Genomic DNA, 16,832 nt, shown 5'->3' with positions numbered 1-16,832 from the left:
AAGAGACACTTAAAGGGAAAGAGTCGCCATGTTTAGCAGCTTTTTTTTTTCTTTCTTTCTTTCTTTTTTTTTTTTTTTTTTTTAAGATCTCGTCAATTTCACACAGAACGCACTCGCTGGGTCCCAGCCCTCGTCTTTTGTCTAATTCAGTCGCAGCAAAGATCTTTTGTTCTAACTCAGCGTGAAAAGAAAAACTTTCTTTAAATGCAATAAACTTAAACCGAACTCAAGACTCTAAACAGATCCTCCTCCGGCCACTCTAAACATATACAAGGGCTTTTGTTTTAACCCGTTGAAAATTTTTGAGTCCTGTTTTTTTCTGCCTCGAAGACCCCCAGCTCATCGCTGAAACTTAGAGAGAGCCAGAGAGAGATTTTTCAACGCCTAGAACACATACTTAAAAGCATAATAAAACAGGGGACTGTCTTTTGCTTTGAAAATCATAAATTATAATTTAATGCCAATAATAATTTACAACAAATGGCTGTTTACAATAAGCTAACACAAAACAAACAAGGAAAAGGGCCTATGTTTTACTTGGTGGAGAAACTTCACACACTCACATGGATAGCACTTGCAAGAGGGGAAAATAAACAACCAACAAAACCTCCATCTAAAGGTCAGATGTTGCTGCAAAACATACTTTATATTTATATATATATCTACAGAGAGAGGGTGAGGGTCAGATGGGGAACTCTGCCTAAATCAGGCAGAGTTTTCAGGTCTGCATGGATGAACCAGAACTGAGCATCAAAGTTTAATGCACTTTGCAGAATGATCCCTTTTCTTTCACTCCTTTCATCAGCCCCTCCCTCATTTTAAGATTAAAACCACAACATGGTAAAAGTATTGTCAGGGAGGGCAGCTTGGAAAATCTAAGTAAGAACGAATTGTAAGTTCCCAGCACTGAGCTTTTTCCAAACCAGGCAAAGAGAATAGGAGACTGGAACAAATAGTAGGCTTCCCAGATCAGCACACCCTGTAAAGTTTTTTGTTTTTTTTTTTAATATTCTCTCTCTCTCTCTCTCTCTCTCTCTCTCTCTCTCTCTCTCTCTCTCTCCTTTAAAAATTGGCTTCTAAGAATGAAGGATCCCAAGAGCAGTGCAGACTGTAAATTACAATCTGAAATGTCCAAATGTCCATGGGTTTTTATGTACATAACTCCAATGGAAAAGCTTCCCTTGACCTGTGGTCATGCTCTCACAGACTGAAGAGGGAGGGGGAGGGGAAAGGCAGGCCAACTGCAAGTTATCATATATACATGAAAAACCAGACCCTTCATCGCTAGCAGCTACATCACTGTATTCAAAATCCTCTCAACAGCCACGCTAGATGAGAACCACAATTTTTTTTTTAAAAAAATCACACTTAAGGAAAAACTCATTGCCAACAACTGCCCTCTATTTACAGTGCTGTGATTAGCTTGCTCGAACAATCCTCTGCATAACTGTCAGAAATGTACAAAAGAGCATTTTTTCCTGATCATAAAATAGATACTGATCTCAAGATTTCTAATACTTTTCACAATACTTTCCCTAAGCAGGCACTTAAGTGTGACAAATATAAGGGCCTCTTTTTTTTTTTTTTCTCCTGGAAAATCCATTTTTAATTAAAAGGAGGATTAGGTGAATGGGGGTGGCTTACTATATCAGTGTGGCACTTCCTAAACCATAGATAAACCATTAACTTCGGCTCCCCCCACACACACCCAAATTAAACAGGCAAATACACTAGTCTACCTTTGAACAAACTGATTGAGGGGAGTAAACAAATGGGGCCCCCGCTGGCTGAGCGAGGGCCCACAGGGTCTCAACTTGATGGAAAGACAGTGAGTGGGGACAGCCAAGCAGGTTTCAGATATCAAATAATATTTTAATTTCTGAATACTTTCAATTTTCCTTGGAATATAACACACAAAGACTCGACCAAACAGTTCAGTTATTATAACTTTTACAGTATACAGAAATGTTGCACTTAAAAAAAAAGAAACCTTCAGTTTTTTTAAAAACACAAACTGTAAACTCTAAGATACTGAATCAATCACGTTACCTATAAGTGCCAACAGTGTTATTTTGTCATGCTGATTTCAATGGTATTTTTTAAAAAGGGGAAATATCAACAATTATAATACAAAGGGCTTGCAAATATACAAACAGATATAGGATTCATAACAATTCAAGAACTAAGGGTGGGGGGGGACCCAATTCAAATTACAAAAGTTCACTTTTTATTCAAAACCTCAGCTTGTGTCTTGGACACATTCCTTGGCTGCCAATAAATTCCACAGTTCCTTCTCTTTCTTAAAATATTTTTAAAAAGCTAGGTTTGTCGTGGTATGGGGAGGGGTAGGGAGGCTGTGTTGCATGTGATCCCTCCAGCTTGCTAATCAGAGTGCTCAACTTCACCTAAAAACATTTGGCCACCACTGGTTAAGTGCATTTCCACCATCTGAGTTGCCTTTTAAAGTTTTATGTCTTCCTATGATATTTTCATGGACTCAGTTTTAATTCTTGCAGAACATATATTTTAATGATACACAGTTTTTAAGAAGCCAAGATTATATCAAAACTTATTATAGAACCACAGAATAAACTGGTTTGGAACCAGAAAAGTACAAAAAAAAAAAAAAAAAAAAAAAACCAGCTAGAGGTACATAGACACAGGACAATTAATAATTTGGAAAAAAAAAAAAGACTTACTTTGTCCATTCTGCTAATTTTCTCCCAATCTCCTTAAATGCACTTTTAGCAATATTTTTCAAAATTTTACCAAAAAGAAAAAAAGACTAATTTCCTTTTTATACAAAAATGATAAGTAGCAAGTTGCTGTTCTGCCCAACACAGTTGTTTTCTTTTTTTAATGCATTCTGTAAAAGTTCATTTGACAGTCTCTCTCTCTCTCTTTTTGAAATTCACAGTCCATTAAATTCTTCCCCCTCTTCTTTTAGCAAACTTGTAACATCCTTTCTTAACAGAAGGAAATTAAGCAAACAAAACCAGTCTTTTGCCTTTTCTTTCTCTGTTTCACTCCCCCTTCTTATTTGATTTATTTATTTATTGAATTGCCATATACGGCCAGTTAAAACTGCTGCCGGACAGTAACATATCCCGGATGAGGGTTTCGATGGGGGTTTTACCTACCAAACGGACGAAAAACAATTGCTCTATGACTGAGGAGGAGACCGTGCGGAGGGAAGGGAGGCGAAGCAAAAGCTTTCCGAACCGCGTTGGCTGGTTGGGGTACTGGCTCCTAACGTACTCTTCCAAAGCACACTGGGACTTTTCCTGCAGGCTTTCCACATGGGCTACATCAGACAGACCACAGGCATCTGGAAGAAAGTTTTAAAAAAAAAAAAAAGTGCAGAGAGAGGGAGAGAGAGAATTCATCAGATTAAGAGGCTTGAAATGGGTCACCTGAGGTGTGCACACATTGCAATGTCAAACTGCCCCATCCAGAGTTGGAGCAAATGCCTATACACTGAAAACTTCAAGGGGGAGGAGGGAGGAGGCGGCAAAGCTTGAGATGGTCCTGGAGTGTTTACTTTAAAATAAAACACGCTTGGGTGCTACAAGCTTTCATTGCCCCAGTCCTCAGCCTGGGTCACTGGGAGGCCCAAGAAAAAGTGCATTGGTGTATCTGGCCCAATTTAGTACTCAGACAGACAAAACCCAAACCACCAAGGCTTCTTCCCCCATCCTCTGAATTTGGCTTATTATATAGTGTGTATAGGGAGGAGGGTGACAACCTGGCCCAGCTTTCAGTAATGGCGTCCAAGACCCAGCCTCAGATTCTCCCCAAAGAGAGCGACTCATTTTTCTCCAGTCTTTGAAACTGATTTAAGTGGTCCTTTAAAACTGATCTTGTCAGTTTAGCCCTATTGAAAGGCAGCCATGCAAACTGTGATCTCTCTGTTCATTTGAGCTGTTTCTTTCCCCTCCTTTTCTTCTCTCTCCCTTTTCTCCCACCCCCCTTTATTATATTTTTTTTTAAGCCCAGGTCTCTCCAAGAAGCATCCCCCCCCCTCCCTGTTATCTTCAGGAAAACACTTTTCTTTTTTCTGATACGTGAAATTACAATAAGTGCCTTTGAAATGAGACGCTTCTCGGTGAAGGCGGTTCAGGTTGTGACCTGACCTTTCAGGGCTCCCCAGACAAGACTGGGGTTAACACATGCATATTGTGAATCATTAAAACAGATATTCGAAAACAGTCACCACCGCCTCCACCCCTACCAGCAGAACACACATGCAACCTCCTCCACTGTGTCCAGGACTCCATGTGTCTACAGATGCCTAGGTGTCTGTGGTCAGGAATGAAAAGATCTGTTTGTCTAGGACTCCTTCCCTCCTTATTGGTACTGTGTGTCTCCCTCTGAATCAGATAACAGGAACCTTTATCTCTTTGTGAGGCCATCTGCATTCTCCATACAGGCCTCCACATCTTGCAAACAGCAATAAATTAAACTGTTTCGACAGTACCAGGCATTTCTTTCCTTGAAAGACCAGGGGTAAGGGCAAAGGACTAACAATGATATCAAGAAATTCACAGCCATCCCCATCATCTGGGGACATGGGCTGGGTATCAGGGTACGAGAAGAGGGTGAAGGTGGCTATAGGACAGGACTGGTGTGCCTCTACATTTGTGTCAGGCAAACACTGTAGACACGACGGGCTCATGAGAAGAATAAACCAGATTCAACCCTCTCTTTACAGCTCTGGCCTGACCAGAGTGCTGACCTCTGATTGATTATCTAAGGACTTTGGAAGGCAGGGTTTGGGGTGACTGGGGTGGGGGGGTGTGTTCTATGTGAAAACCAGTAACTCATACAAGACAGCAGATTGAGAATGAGCCTGCAATGGACTCAGCTAATGACTTGGTTCCCAGACTTCTTTAAACAACAAAGAAGAAACCGTGGTACTCCTGTCTGTGTGTCCCATAAACTCACACATCTCTTCTAGTTTTCTCACTGTAAGCTTAAAGATCTGGAGTGGGTGACTAGGTTCCAGGCCCTGCCAATGCCCAGATGTTTGTTATTCTTAGTCAGGAACCCTGTTCCCTTCTCAGCCATGACAAAGGAATCAGCTGACAACTTAGTACAAGAATGTTGAAGGGTGGGGGTGATTTCCACCCACCTGGGCCGTGCCTGAACTGAGCCGGGAGGCAGCCAAAAGGCTCAGGTGTGGCCCCAAGTGGAAAACCAGACACTTTCAAAAAATCATTTGGCCTCAAGAGTTAATGAATATCAGATCTATTACTCACACAGGTTAAACTACATGCAAACTAATTAGATTTCCTAATGCAGTCAATGATGGTTTTATATCTCCAGCAACATTCAGATCCAGCCCAAGTTGGCACACACTTTGGGTTGCTTGAAAACTGCTTCAAGTGTGCCTGAACAGGAGAAGCCAGAGGCCAGCCTTCAGCCCCCTGCAGACATTCTGGAATTATGGCCATCCTTCAGGCCCATCCTGCCCTTCTCTGACAGGGGTCCCCCTTCTCCAGGCAGTCTGCATTATTTTCATGAGGACGTGATTTTGAAAACTGCTGCTCTCAGGTTAGGGCTGCCTGGAGCCCCAACTCCTACTGAGTTCACAAGCAAACTTTCCCCCTGCAGGGACAAACTTTCTCTTACAGAGATGATGCGCAGGGCTGCAATGTGTCCAGGGGCACCTCCTTGAGGTCTCAGAAAGGGTGCCAAAAAGAAAAGAAAAGAAAAGAAAAAAAGCCTAGAGCTTGAGGAGATTCCCTGGGGGCCAGCTAGGCCCAGAGGGCCTGGGCTTAGTGAGGGAGCAGGAGAGTGCATTTTCCAGGTTGGATACTGAAGGAGAGGAAGGGGGCTGAGAGGGCCTCTCTGGGAGTCAGTGTGTGGAGCATCCTTCTGCACACAACAGGACAAGCCAGGAGTTACATCAAGTTCCCACTTTAAAATACACTCTACAGCTTGGCCTTTTAAAGGGGAAATGGGGCTGGCCACTTTTCCAGGCCCTCACTCTGCCCTGGGAGCTCCTGGGTACCTGAGAACAAGTCTCCATCCTACCTGAGGTGAACAGGACTATGGCCTTGAGGCAGCTGTACTCGGCGGAATCGACGTGCAGTGCCTTGAGCTTCTCCACTTGCTCTTGGAAGATCCGTATGTGGTCCATAAAGGCGACCACCCGGTCGGCCGACATGGGTGAAGCGTGCAGGCCAGCAGCGGCCAGGAGCGGGGCGACGTGGAGGGGCATGGAGCACTGGGCTGCATTCAGCACGAACAGCTCGCTCCAGGTGAGGCGAAGAAGGGCCACCTGGTCCGTGATCTGCAGGTCAGGGAAGAAGGGGATGTTCCGGGCCCACTCCACGGCGCTGAAGAGCATCCGCGCGGCCAGTTCGCAAATGTTCTCGATGCCCATGATGTTGTTAGGCTGCATGCACTGGCTGCCGAAGCGAGACGTGGGGTAGGGCTCTGCGCGCAGCAGCAGGGAAATATATCCGGACAGGTACGAGTGGCAGTTGAGGGGGTCCCCGTTGGTCAGCGCGAACTGCCCGTGGGTAGGCTGGGTGGGCGGCATCCTGCCCCTCTGTACAGCTGCAGAGAGGAAAGGGGACACTCCACGGTTAATGATCAGCCTCGGTCCCACATGCTTCTATATGACCCCAACCTGTCCCAGGCCCCAGAACAGCGCCAAGAACCAGGCAGGCCTGCTGCAGCCGGGCTCCCGGCAACGACTCCTTACAAATCACCTCCCAGGCCGGTTCTGACCGCCAGAGCTCAACACTTGCCTGCGAGGCCCATCTGGGGCTGGTCTGCCGAGAACCCAGAATTGGTCACTTTGCCTGGGGGGTCCCCCGAGCTGTGAGAGGGATGTAGCATTCTGGGGGCACCTTTCTTCTTTTTTTTTTTTTTCTGCTAAACAGCTGATATTTCTTATTGATTGGAGAAGGAACGGTAGCGGAGCGTAGGGGGAGGGTGAGACGCTTTTGCACAAGACATCAAGGTTTACCCCAGATGGCCTATGGCCACCCCCGAATGACTGTCCCCAAACCATGTAACCTCAACCCCAGCCCAAGAGGGAAACCCCGGCGAGAGACAGAGTCTAGGTCCGGCGCCTCAGCCTGATCAGTGAGCTCGGAGGAGGGGAGACAAGGGAGAGGAGGGCGGAGAGAGAAAGAGAGGCCGGCAGAGACGAGATGAAGCCGGAGAGAGGCAGGGAGCCGGCGGCGGGCGCTGGCGGAGCCCCGGTAAGGCCCGTGACGGCCAGGGAAAGCGAGCGAGGCGCAGGCTCCTGCTGTTATCCGACTCTGGACCGAAAGAGTCGCTCTCGCAGAAACACAAAGAAACCCCGGCTTTGGCTCGCCCCAACCCGGAGCCCGCGCCGGGCGCGGAGCGCGCCATTGGTAGAGCACTGTTCCCGGCTCTGGGCGAATTTTATATCACAAAGACCCAACTGGTGCAGAGCGAAAGCAGCGGCCCAAGGCCCCTCGTCCACACTTTCTTACTCCCTACACAGCTCTCTTGGTTTCAAAAGTGAAAGGAAAAAAGAAAAAGAAAAACAAGAGGTATTTTTTTTAAAAGCAGAATGTTAATCCATGGAGAGGTCACATGAGCGCTGCCCAGGAGGCAGCGTTAATACGGCGAAGTGCATAAAATTGCCATTTGTAATTTGAACCTTCTGTACAAAAGTACAATCTCAGGTTGGGTTTTTTTTTTTTTGAGAAGGTGGGGGTTGGGGAGAGGGGTAAGGAGGAGGGACATATGTTGAACATGCAGGAAAAGCAAGGGGAGAGAGAGAAAGAGAGGACTTTAAAACAACAACAAACAACAATCCATCCCTTGCAGAAAGGTGAACTCGAATGAACTCTCAATCAATGCAAAGGAAAGGAAAAGCAGCCTGAAGAAAGATTGGAGAAGGAAAGTCTGCTAAAGCATGCGGACTGGAGGGTGGGGGTGGGGGTGGTCTGGGTTGCATTGCAGACCCTGCTCCTAGTACCAAACCCCCTTTGGCTGCAACACGGGGAGCTTGGGGCTGCTGTGTCCTTACCCAGAGCAGGCTAGCCAAACGCACCCAGGGCCCCGGGACCGCGGGCGAAGGGGGGAGAAATGAGAGGCCGATACCTTCCCGTCTCATGCCCACTTTGAGGCACTTTTTGAGGCGGCAGTACTGGCACTGGTTGCGGTGGTGCTGGTCGATGGGACAGTTCCGGTTGGCGCGGCACGTGTAGCTCAGGTTCCTCCGCACGCTGCGCTTGAAGAAGCTCTTGCAGCCCTCGCACGTGAATTGGCCGTAGTGCTTGCCGCTCGACTTGTCCCCGCACACCACACACTCGATGTGCTGCTGCTGCTGCTGCTTGTCGCTGCCGGGGCCGCCAGGGCCGCCCTGGCCGCCAGCCGCTGTCTGGGCCGGCGTGCTGGCCGGGCCCCCTTGGCCCGGCGTCTGTGGCGTGTGCGGGGCGCCAGGCGGCGGGCCCGGCACGGGCGGCGCCTGCGAGGCCTGGCTGCCCTGAGAGCCGGGCACCTCGTCCTGGGGGTCGCGCCACGTGCTGACTACCATTGCCATATCTATGGGGGCCGCGTCCGGACTTCTGCTCCCCTGGCTGCGGGCGGCGGCGGGGTGGCGGCGGCTCCCGGGTCTCGGGCTCCGGCGCGCCGCCTTTTGTGTGTGCGAGGGTGCGAGAGGGCGCGGGAGGGCGCCCCGGGTGGCTCAGGGCTAGTTGATTGAGGTTGGTTAGTTTTTCCTTTTTTGTTTTTGCTTTTGCAAAGTTTTGTCGATTGCTTGTCTGGCCCGGTGTGTTTGTTTTGTTTGTTTCCCTCGGCTCAGCTTTGTTGGTTTCGGGGGGCTTTCCGTCAAGAGGGGAGGGCAAGAGGACAGGGGAGAGCGAGTGGGAGCAGAACGTGGAGAGAGGGAGGGGAGAGAGAGAGCTGCAAGTCGATTGTCTGGCTTCAAGACAGAAGTAGGAGGCAAAAAAAAAAAAAAAAATCTCTCCAAAGATCTCGCTCGCTCTCACTCTCCCTCCCTCTCTCCCTCTCTCGTTCACTCTCTCGCTCTCAGATCTAGTGTGCAGCGGAGGAGTTGGAGGAGAAGGAGGAGGAGGAAGAGGAGGAGGAGGAAGAGGAGAAGGAAAGGCGACTGTCCGGGGGCCAAGTCCAGGGCAGCCCACAGTCAGCCATTCAGGAAAGCCATCGAAATCAGGAGGACTGGGAGAGCGGAGGCGCCGGGCGCGGGCGCGCCCTGGGAGCCAGGCAGGCCGGGGCGGAGGCCGGCGGCCCGCGGAGTGGCCGGAGCTCTGCCCGGGTCCGGGGGAATCAGCATGAAAGTGGTCCGCGTCCGGCGCTGCGCGGCGTCGTCCTGGCGCTGGGCCGCCGCCGCCTCCTGCCCCGGGCGCCTGGCGCGCGCCGCGCTCGCTCCGGACGCCGCCGCCGCCGCCGCTCTTGGAGGCCGCTCGCTGCTCCCCGTGGGCCGCCCGGGCCGCCGCCGCCGCCGCTGCCGCCGAAGCCTCCGGGTCGGGCCCGGAGCCGCCGCGTCTAGCGCCGCCGCCGCCGGTGGAGTCGCTGCTGCCGCTGCTGCCGCCGCCGCCGGAGCTGCTGCTGCTGCTGCTGCCGCCGCCGCCTCACACACATAGGGAAAGAGTCAACTCGCCAGCGGCGGGGGAGAGATGATAAGAGAGAAAGGAGGGCAGATCAGCACCTAGAAGCGCATCCTTCGTGCGCAGAGGGGGGAGAAACGGAGAGAAAGAATGAAAGAGGGAAGAGCAGCGCGGCACCCGGAGAAAGGAGGCAACTCCGGCAGAGGAGGAGGAGAAGAAAACACACACGCGCGCACGCACGCACACACCGCGGAGAGAAAAGAGCAGAATCAAAGTGATCAAATATGCTAAAAAGGGGGGCGCGGGAGGGAATGCGATTTATAGGCGCCGGGGCTGGCAGAAGTGGCTTCTCCGCGATCAGCTCACTGAGCTCTCTATATAGTGAACTTTGACACGACTGCTGCAACTTAGCGCACGTTACCATGGCGACGGCGCGCCTTATAAGGCAGCCGCCGGGGTTGGCCTGGCCCGGCGCGCGCGCGCCGCCCCCTCGCCGTCATTGGCCGGAGCGCGGCGGCCCCGCCATGGCGGCAGCGGGAGCAGCCCGGTCCTAGTGCGAGCGGCTTCGCGACTGCCGCGCGGGGCGCGCGGGGCGCGCGGGGACGGAGGGGGCGGGGACGGGTGGCCGGCGCGCCGCCCAGGCCACCGAGCGGGGGATGGGCCCGGGCGGGTCCGGGAGCGCGGACCCCGCTCGCCCCGCACCCGGCACCCGAGGTTACCGCCCCGGCGGCGAGGCGAGCGCGCTGCGCACACACTACGCCTCTTAAAGGCTCCGCTAGAGGTTGAGGATGGAGCCGAAGACTTAAGTCTTCTCGCAACTTGGCTTTGCCACTAAATGCGCGGCGTCTCGCGCTCCACCCGGGACTCCCCGGAGCATTATGTAGAGCCCACGATGCTAAAGACGGATAACGCTTCCCTCTTCTTTGTAGAGGGGTACGCAGCGGAGGTGGCAAGGTGCCGGGATCTGAGCTTGCAAAAGAAAGATTTGACTAGATCCGTGTGGTGGCAAATCCTTTGCTTAATGAACTCTCATCACTTGCTCCGTTTGGTAGCTCCTTTTTGTTTGTTTGTTTTATAGGAAAAGAAGCCGTTCAATATCTGCCTTTTTCTTTGGAGGGTTAATATTTTATAGATTTGTGGCCTGACATTTTAATTGCTCAAATGAAGCATCTCGGATGCTGAGAAGCACAAGTAGACTGCACCTCATTGTCATCACGCAATTAAAATAAATTCCCCTCAACTTTATCCTCTCTCTTTGGTTTTAGCTAACTGGCCAGCCAGTGACCTGTCACACACCCGGTCATGAAAAGAGGGAGAAAGACCTTTCTGTCTGCTGATGGACAGGCGTAGGCAGCCGCTCATCCTCGCCTGTGCACACCCTCTGTACACACATGTAAACGCACATGTATCAGATGCACATTTGTCAATGTACACAGACAAAGACGTCCAAGACGATGCTTCTAGGTCACAGAACAGTTGAATACGGACTTCATTGTCCAAATTCTCTTTAAACATCCATGTAGTCATTAAAACACACCCAGAGAGCCTGCTTCAAATTGGCAATAATACCAGCACAACTCACAAGAACCACAAACAAGCTATAGTCTTCCTCCAAAGAGTCGCTGCAGAAAAAAACAACCCCACAGCCCATGACATTCTGCTCACAATGCTCAAACCATGGACATTGCTGTGTCTTTGAATGTGTGCCTGAGTTTTAAACGTCAAATATATAGAACCAGGACACATTATATTCCACTGGTTTGATTAGGACCAGGTAGTTGATTGTGAGGATTCCACATTTGTATGAGAAATTTGTGCTTAATAGGGAATACTTTGCACCAAGCCAAAACTAAATCCATAGGTCAAACAGGTTTACCAACAATGAAACTATTTTTTACACAAAAGATGCTGAGCTACTGGGGGAAAAAAAAGAGGACACTACAAAGAGTAAATTGACAACTTCTGAAAAGCATCCTTGACAGCACAAAAATTTGGCAATATAAAGTGACTTTAATAAAATAAACCGGACGTGTAATTGACATGGGTAGACTGCACTTTCGGGCAGTTTCTTTTCCACATACAGGCAGAGTGTGAGATGAGGAGCGTATGAAGATGTAGGGGAGACAGAAGCTGGTTTTTCGGCAAGGAAAAAAATGATATATATTATTTAAGAAGTTCTCCTTAACCTTCTCCTTCTGTACTGAAATCACACATTACACCAAAGTGGCAGGTACTGTGATTATTTGAATGTTTTAAGAAATAAGAAGGTAGAGCAGGTACTTGACTATCATAAACCTGGTGTGTTAAATAAGGTGGCCACAGAGTAAAGCCAAGCTGAGCATTTCTGGCTGATTAGAGATACCACATAACTTTCTCCTACAGAGAACAAGAAGGAAAGATGGAAAATAAATCATTTCAGAGAAGTCTGTTTTTTTTTCTTTTAATTTCTCTGATTTGGGGAATTATTTGATGCTGCAAATATCAGATTATAGAGGCAAGCTCAGCATATAGTGAGACTGAGGTTGACACAGGAAATCTAATAGGTATTCCCACCTCGACTTAATAGATGAACATAATTGATTATAGAGAAATGTTAATCTTGCCTCTCCAGTGCAGCCATTTTCATGGCAAGCTTACTTTTTGCACACACACGAAGATGATGTCTGAGGAGGAGAAACTTCCTATATATACACACACATATATATATGGGTGAAGGCTGTAATTTCTTTAGATAGTAAAATGAAGGATTTCCCTCTTGCAGAACTGCAGCCAGCTAGACACATGGCCACACAGCTTCTATCAAGTCCGGGACGCTTCACTTTGTATTTTAAGGTTGATTTAGCTAAAGAAATGCTGTTTAGAAGGAGAAGAAAAAAATCACCATATGAATTGTAGTTAATTTAATGAGTGGACGAAGAGACAGGACAGCCAGACTGAGGGGTTAAAAAAAAAAAAGCAAAAATATTTTTTAAATGTCCTTTTCAAAGATGCTCGGGTGTCTTAACTCTAAGATTTAAATGTCCTGACTAAAAGATACATATCTGCATATTATTATTTAAAAAACTCAACCGAGCCTTTTACTACAAATGTAAATTTATTTTAATGAGAATTGTGACAAGCTTTATCTGACTGGTCAAAGTTAGGAAAAAACATTTGTCTTAATCTGAAAAAAAAAAAAAGTCCCCAACTCCCAGGAATATGGTTTCCTTGCAGAAAGTGGTTGGCTGGTCTGTGATTCTTTACAGATTAAATCACAATATGAATACAGACCCCAGCAATGCCGAATTTAACTCTGAGTTCAGTAGAATCCAGGATCCATTGAATTTCTCCTTCCCCTCAATCTAGTCGTGTGTGTTTTTCTCTTCCACCACACTGGAGCTCCGTGAATAGGGAAGGGGCTTCCATTGTATCCCACTGAACTTCCAAGTCAATGCAATTTTTAACCACTGGCTTGTGGTACTTTGAAAATCACCAGGGGCTGTCAGAGTTGGGTCCTCTGAAAAATTTACAGTGCTAAATCAGAGCATATGCTGGGAGGGGAAAAAATTGCTTAAGATTGGAGCAAGTACAGTATCCGTCTGCCCCCTAGTGTAAGAGTCCTCGCTGCCTAAAATCCAACTTTATAAGAAAAGGAGCCCTTAAAGGGAAACGACTTGGGGCTCACGTAGGCATAGGAGAATGAAACTTCTGTACATTTTAATCTGAATAATTCTTCAGGATTTAAAATTATTTGGCTGTGGCTTGGTTGGACTACACTGGAATCTCGCCGCCTCTACGTTTCTCGAGTCACTGGTGAAGAGGTGATTTTTTTTTTTTTTGAACTGGGTTTATGTGCGTCCCCCTCACCCCTCCTCTCTTTTTCTTTCTGCCTCTGTCGTCTCTCTCACTGGCTTTTTAAAAATGAGGAACCGTTCCATGAACATTTTGCACACAGCACAGAATTGCTTCTAAAGTCAGCCCGGCGCGGTTGCAATAGACAGCAAAAAGGTAAACCGTTTGCCTGAAATCCGCACGCCAGCTCCACCACCCCGCCCGATGGTGAGTACCCTTCTCCTTGCGATTCTCCTAGCTTAACAGAGCGCTCGCCTTCAGGAACCGCAGCCGAGGGCGCCGGGCAAGGGCTTTGGTCCCTGCTCGCCCGCCCGCCCTCCCGTCTGCCTGCCTGCCTGCCTGCCTGTCAGCTGCACAAGGTTGCAAAATGAAGCGCAGAGGCAAATCGAACAGGAAATTCTGATACCTAAAGCCAGCATAGCAGCCCCTTTGCTAACAAACCCAGTCATCTTACTGCTCGGACAGCCAGGCTTCTATGGCTGGTTTTCGGTCAGTTCTATGGAAGGAAATGAGTTTGAGAAGACAGGATGAGGAGATGGGAGGCAACCGCAGTCTTTATGCTTCGGTTTAATCATATTTTGGCAGCTTTGCAATTGTATTTACCACCCCCTCTCCCACCTCTGCTACCACACACATGTAATAAAATATGGCAACGCACTGAATTGACTGCCCCCCCACCCCTTCAACCACAGTCCAAGGCAATGCATACACGTTAGCAAACCGATTTTCTGAAAATCCCCAAGTCATCCCCAAACCCACATAGCACAAGGAGAAAAGTGAGAAAGAAGAGAAAGAGAAAAATAAATACAGAAAGCAAACATACCAAAACCATATTTGCCTTGTTCAAGGTCCCAAACCGCTTGCATCTTCTTCCTAAACTGGAATAACTCTCCTTTAGTTTGGCGGGTGAAATAAACGCTTTGTTGGCCCCCTGAAAAGATGTGTCTTTGATAATTAAAGAGACTCTCCTCCTCGGTGTTTATCTAAGCGATTGTGCAAACTGATAAAAAAGTAGGCATTAGTCTGCAGGGAAAAAGAGGGAAGGTGAAGGGAGAGATCTTCCACCTCAAGGAAGTGCTTCCCTGTGTACTAGGCGCTCTCAGCCCTTGGAAAAGCCTGCACACTAACTTTAGAGAGAGACGCGGCTTCAGGGAGCTTTGTACATAGCTGCTGAGGAATGCAAGCCTCGCCTTTAAGAAAAAAAACCCCAAACCGTAGGTAGGAGATGTCTGGAGTGATCCTTGTCTCTCATCTGATGCCTTAGAAGGAAGAGTGCGTTGTTACACCTTGTTTGGGGCTGGAAAGAGGAGACTTTAAAAACACCCTTCCAATTGAAAAAAAAAAAATCTCCCAACTTAATGAGTTTAGTCGGAGGCTGGAGCAAACGGCTCAGCCTGAGCAGAAAACCGCAAACAACTATAGGCAATATTGCAAAGCTAGACAACCAGAGGCACAGCCAAATTCCACGGTTTGGGGTCGGGAGGGACGGAGGCTAATCCTAAAGCAAGTTGGGAAAAAAAACAGAGGTGGGAGAGGAGGGGGAAGCTGCAGCCTGGTAGACTGGCAGACAGGGTCCTCTCACCCTGGATCAAAGATAGAAGTTGAAACAGGAGGCCAACATTTTTTCCTAGGAATCAGTTGGAATCCTCATTTTCCACTTTTAACTCAAGTCGCCCCCACCCAAATGATTTTTCTCCCTCTCCCCTGTGGATTAGTGCTTCCCTCCCCCTTTCTACTGTCCATTCTAGAACTTTCCTGAAGAGGAAATCTATTTCTTTTGGGGGGAGGGGTCCCCCATTTCATGCCTGCAAATAATGAATACTTAATTCATCCCCTCCCTTTATCTTTCCCCCCAAACGAAGAAAGGGAGCAGGAAGACAATAACTAGCAAAAATTGAGACTAGACTGGACTGCGACTTGCAGTTCAGTAGAGTTTTAACTAATGGATTTTTGTTGTTGTTGTTGTTGTTGTTGTTTTGTTTTAAGAGAAGAATAATGGGGAAACATGGATCTTTTATTTTAGGAAACTGTTATGGTAAGATGAATGTCAGACTTGACAAATGGAACTAACGCTCTTCACTGCTTCTTGTCCTTGTCTTAAACAGGAATTAAGTTAAACACAGTGCTGAATGTTAATTACATGTTTACTGGCTAATGAAAATTACAAATGGTTTTGCCACCTCAAACAATGATGAAAACTCTGAAGACACTGTAATTATATACTTTGAGGGAAATAACTCAGAATATTGATCATAAGAAGTGTAAATCTTTTTTTAACTATTCATTAATACCATAAATATGGGCTACAGAAGTTTTTCCTTGCGGTTTGTCTCATCAGTTACACTGAGTGGATGGCTGGTGGGACTCCTCCCGAGAGGAGGTGAACTCTGTCTCTTAGAAGGAGGCCACGTGTGTGACTCAGGAGTGCCCCCTCCCTTCCGCCCCGCCCCCTTCATCCTAGCTGAAGGTCCAGGGATCTCCAATAGGGAGGCCCCGCTCAGGGCAGGTGAAGGTGATCTTAGTCCGGCCTCTCTCCTCCCCTTCTCTTGCCCTCTTCTCTCCTTCTCTCCCCCTCCCTTTCTTTTCATGCCAGGTCTGATCGATGACCACCTTGCCCAGTCTGGGCGCCTGGGATAACCTAATGAAAGACCAATTAGGACCTGGCAACTCATCGCCACCCAGAGATGCAGTCCTGACCACCTCAGCTCCCTCCTTCAGAGGTGGCTAGTGCTGTTCATTGCCAGGGAAGAAAGGGGGGGGAAATTAGGGATGGAGGTGGCTGTTGGGGAAGGTGGCTCAGGCGCTGAACCAGAATGGAGTATAGGGGTAATTATTTTGTGGTCATTTTCTTTCAACTTTAGCCAAATTTAGAACACTGGCCGCCACTCCAATCTTGAGGGTCAAAGGTGAGAGACGCACTAACCCTAAAAGGAAGGCCCGCCCTGCCCCGAAAGGCCAATCGGGCAGTGGCCTGGGGGGCGGCCGTGGCAGAACTGCCTGGCTCTTGATGGGGAGGGGGTCGTAAAACACACATGCGGGAACCCAGCACCAAGGGCAGGTTTAAAGTGAAATATTGAAGATTTTAAAAGACGTGTTCAAGGCTTGTGGGACTGGAGTCCTCCTTTTCCCTGAGATTTCCCAAGGCTCTGGTCTTTGTCTTAGAAGGAATGGAGTTTCTGAATGGTGTGAAAGGGACAGAGAGGGTCGCTTCCAATCGATTTTACTTGTCCTTTCTGCCTTTTCGGATCAACGCCCTTCAATGGACACAGAGGTGCTCTTTCAACCAAAAACTTGTGCTACATTTTTCTGCCTGTATTGGTGCTAAATACAATAAGCATCGGGCAGATTTTCTTCTCTTTGCTCTCCAAAGCTAAAAAAAAAAAAATCACCCTAATTAAATTGTTTTATATGGACAGTCAAGACGGACCAATTAAGTATGCA

At 48.2% G+C, this 16,832-nt stretch overlaps 1 protein-coding gene and 1 long non-coding RNA gene across 12 annotated transcripts in view; one reads left to right on the top strand and one right to left on the bottom strand.

Annotated features, from left to right (window-relative positions):
- Positions 1-1,009: 1,009 nt before the first annotated feature.
- On the bottom strand, positions 1,010-15,063 carry Nr2f2 (nuclear receptor subfamily 2 group F member 2). 3 transcript variants are annotated; one of them, XM_028880336.2, is made up of 3 exons: positions 14,215-15,063; positions 6,037-6,564; positions 1,010-3,328 (listed from the first exon to the last, which is right to left on the bottom strand). In XM_028880336.2, exons 1-3 carry the CDS (start codon positions 14,255-14,257, stop codon positions 3,054-3,056), a joined length of 846 nt encoding a protein of 281 aa, XP_028736169.1. In that variant the 5' UTR covers positions 14,258-15,063; the 3' UTR covers positions 1,010-3,053. The 3 variants fall into 3 exon arrangements, with proteins under 3 accessions (XP_028736169.1, XP_028736167.1, XP_028736170.1); XM_028880334.2 differs by lacking the exon at positions 14,215-15,063 and adding an exon at positions 8,092-9,302; XM_028880337.2 differs by lacking the exon at positions 14,215-15,063 and adding an exon at positions 8,018-8,042.
- Positions 10,252-16,832, top strand: part of LOC114700664 — a 51,089-nt gene continuing 44,508 nt past the window's right edge. For all 9 annotated transcript variants that reach the window (XR_005089905.1, XR_005089900.1, XR_005089907.1 and 6 more), the window contains exon 1: positions 10,252-13,598. This is a non-coding gene — a long non-coding RNA (uncharacterized LOC114700664). The remainder of the gene's footprint in view (positions 13,599-16,832) is intronic.

The sequence above is a fragment of the Peromyscus leucopus genome, chromosome 1 (assembly GCF_004664715.2).
Source record: "Peromyscus leucopus breed LL Stock chromosome 1, UCI_PerLeu_2.1, whole genome shotgun sequence".
Classification (NCBI taxonomy): Eukaryota; Metazoa; Chordata; class Mammalia; order Rodentia; family Cricetidae; genus Peromyscus; species Peromyscus leucopus.
The sequence above is the reverse complement of the archived record's forward strand: the minus strand, read 5'-3'. Positions and strand labels throughout refer to the sequence as shown.

What these genes read in the sequence shown, in the direction of transcription:
- Nr2f2 (XM_028880334.2), bottom strand. Translation starts at nt 8,533, where the DNA reads ATGGCAATGGTAGTCAGCACGTGGCGCGACCCCCAGGACGAGGTGCCC. An exon ending in AGTGGGCATGAGACGGGAAG is followed by an intron (nt 6,565 to 8,091) that starts GTATCGGCCTCT and finishes TCCTCTCTGCAG; the next exon opens with CTGTACAGAGGGGCAGGATG. An exon ending in CATAGTCCTGTTCACCTCAG is followed by an intron (nt 3,329 to 6,036) that starts GTAGGATGGAGA and finishes ACTTTCTTCCAG; the next exon opens with ATGCCTGTGGTCTGTCTGAT.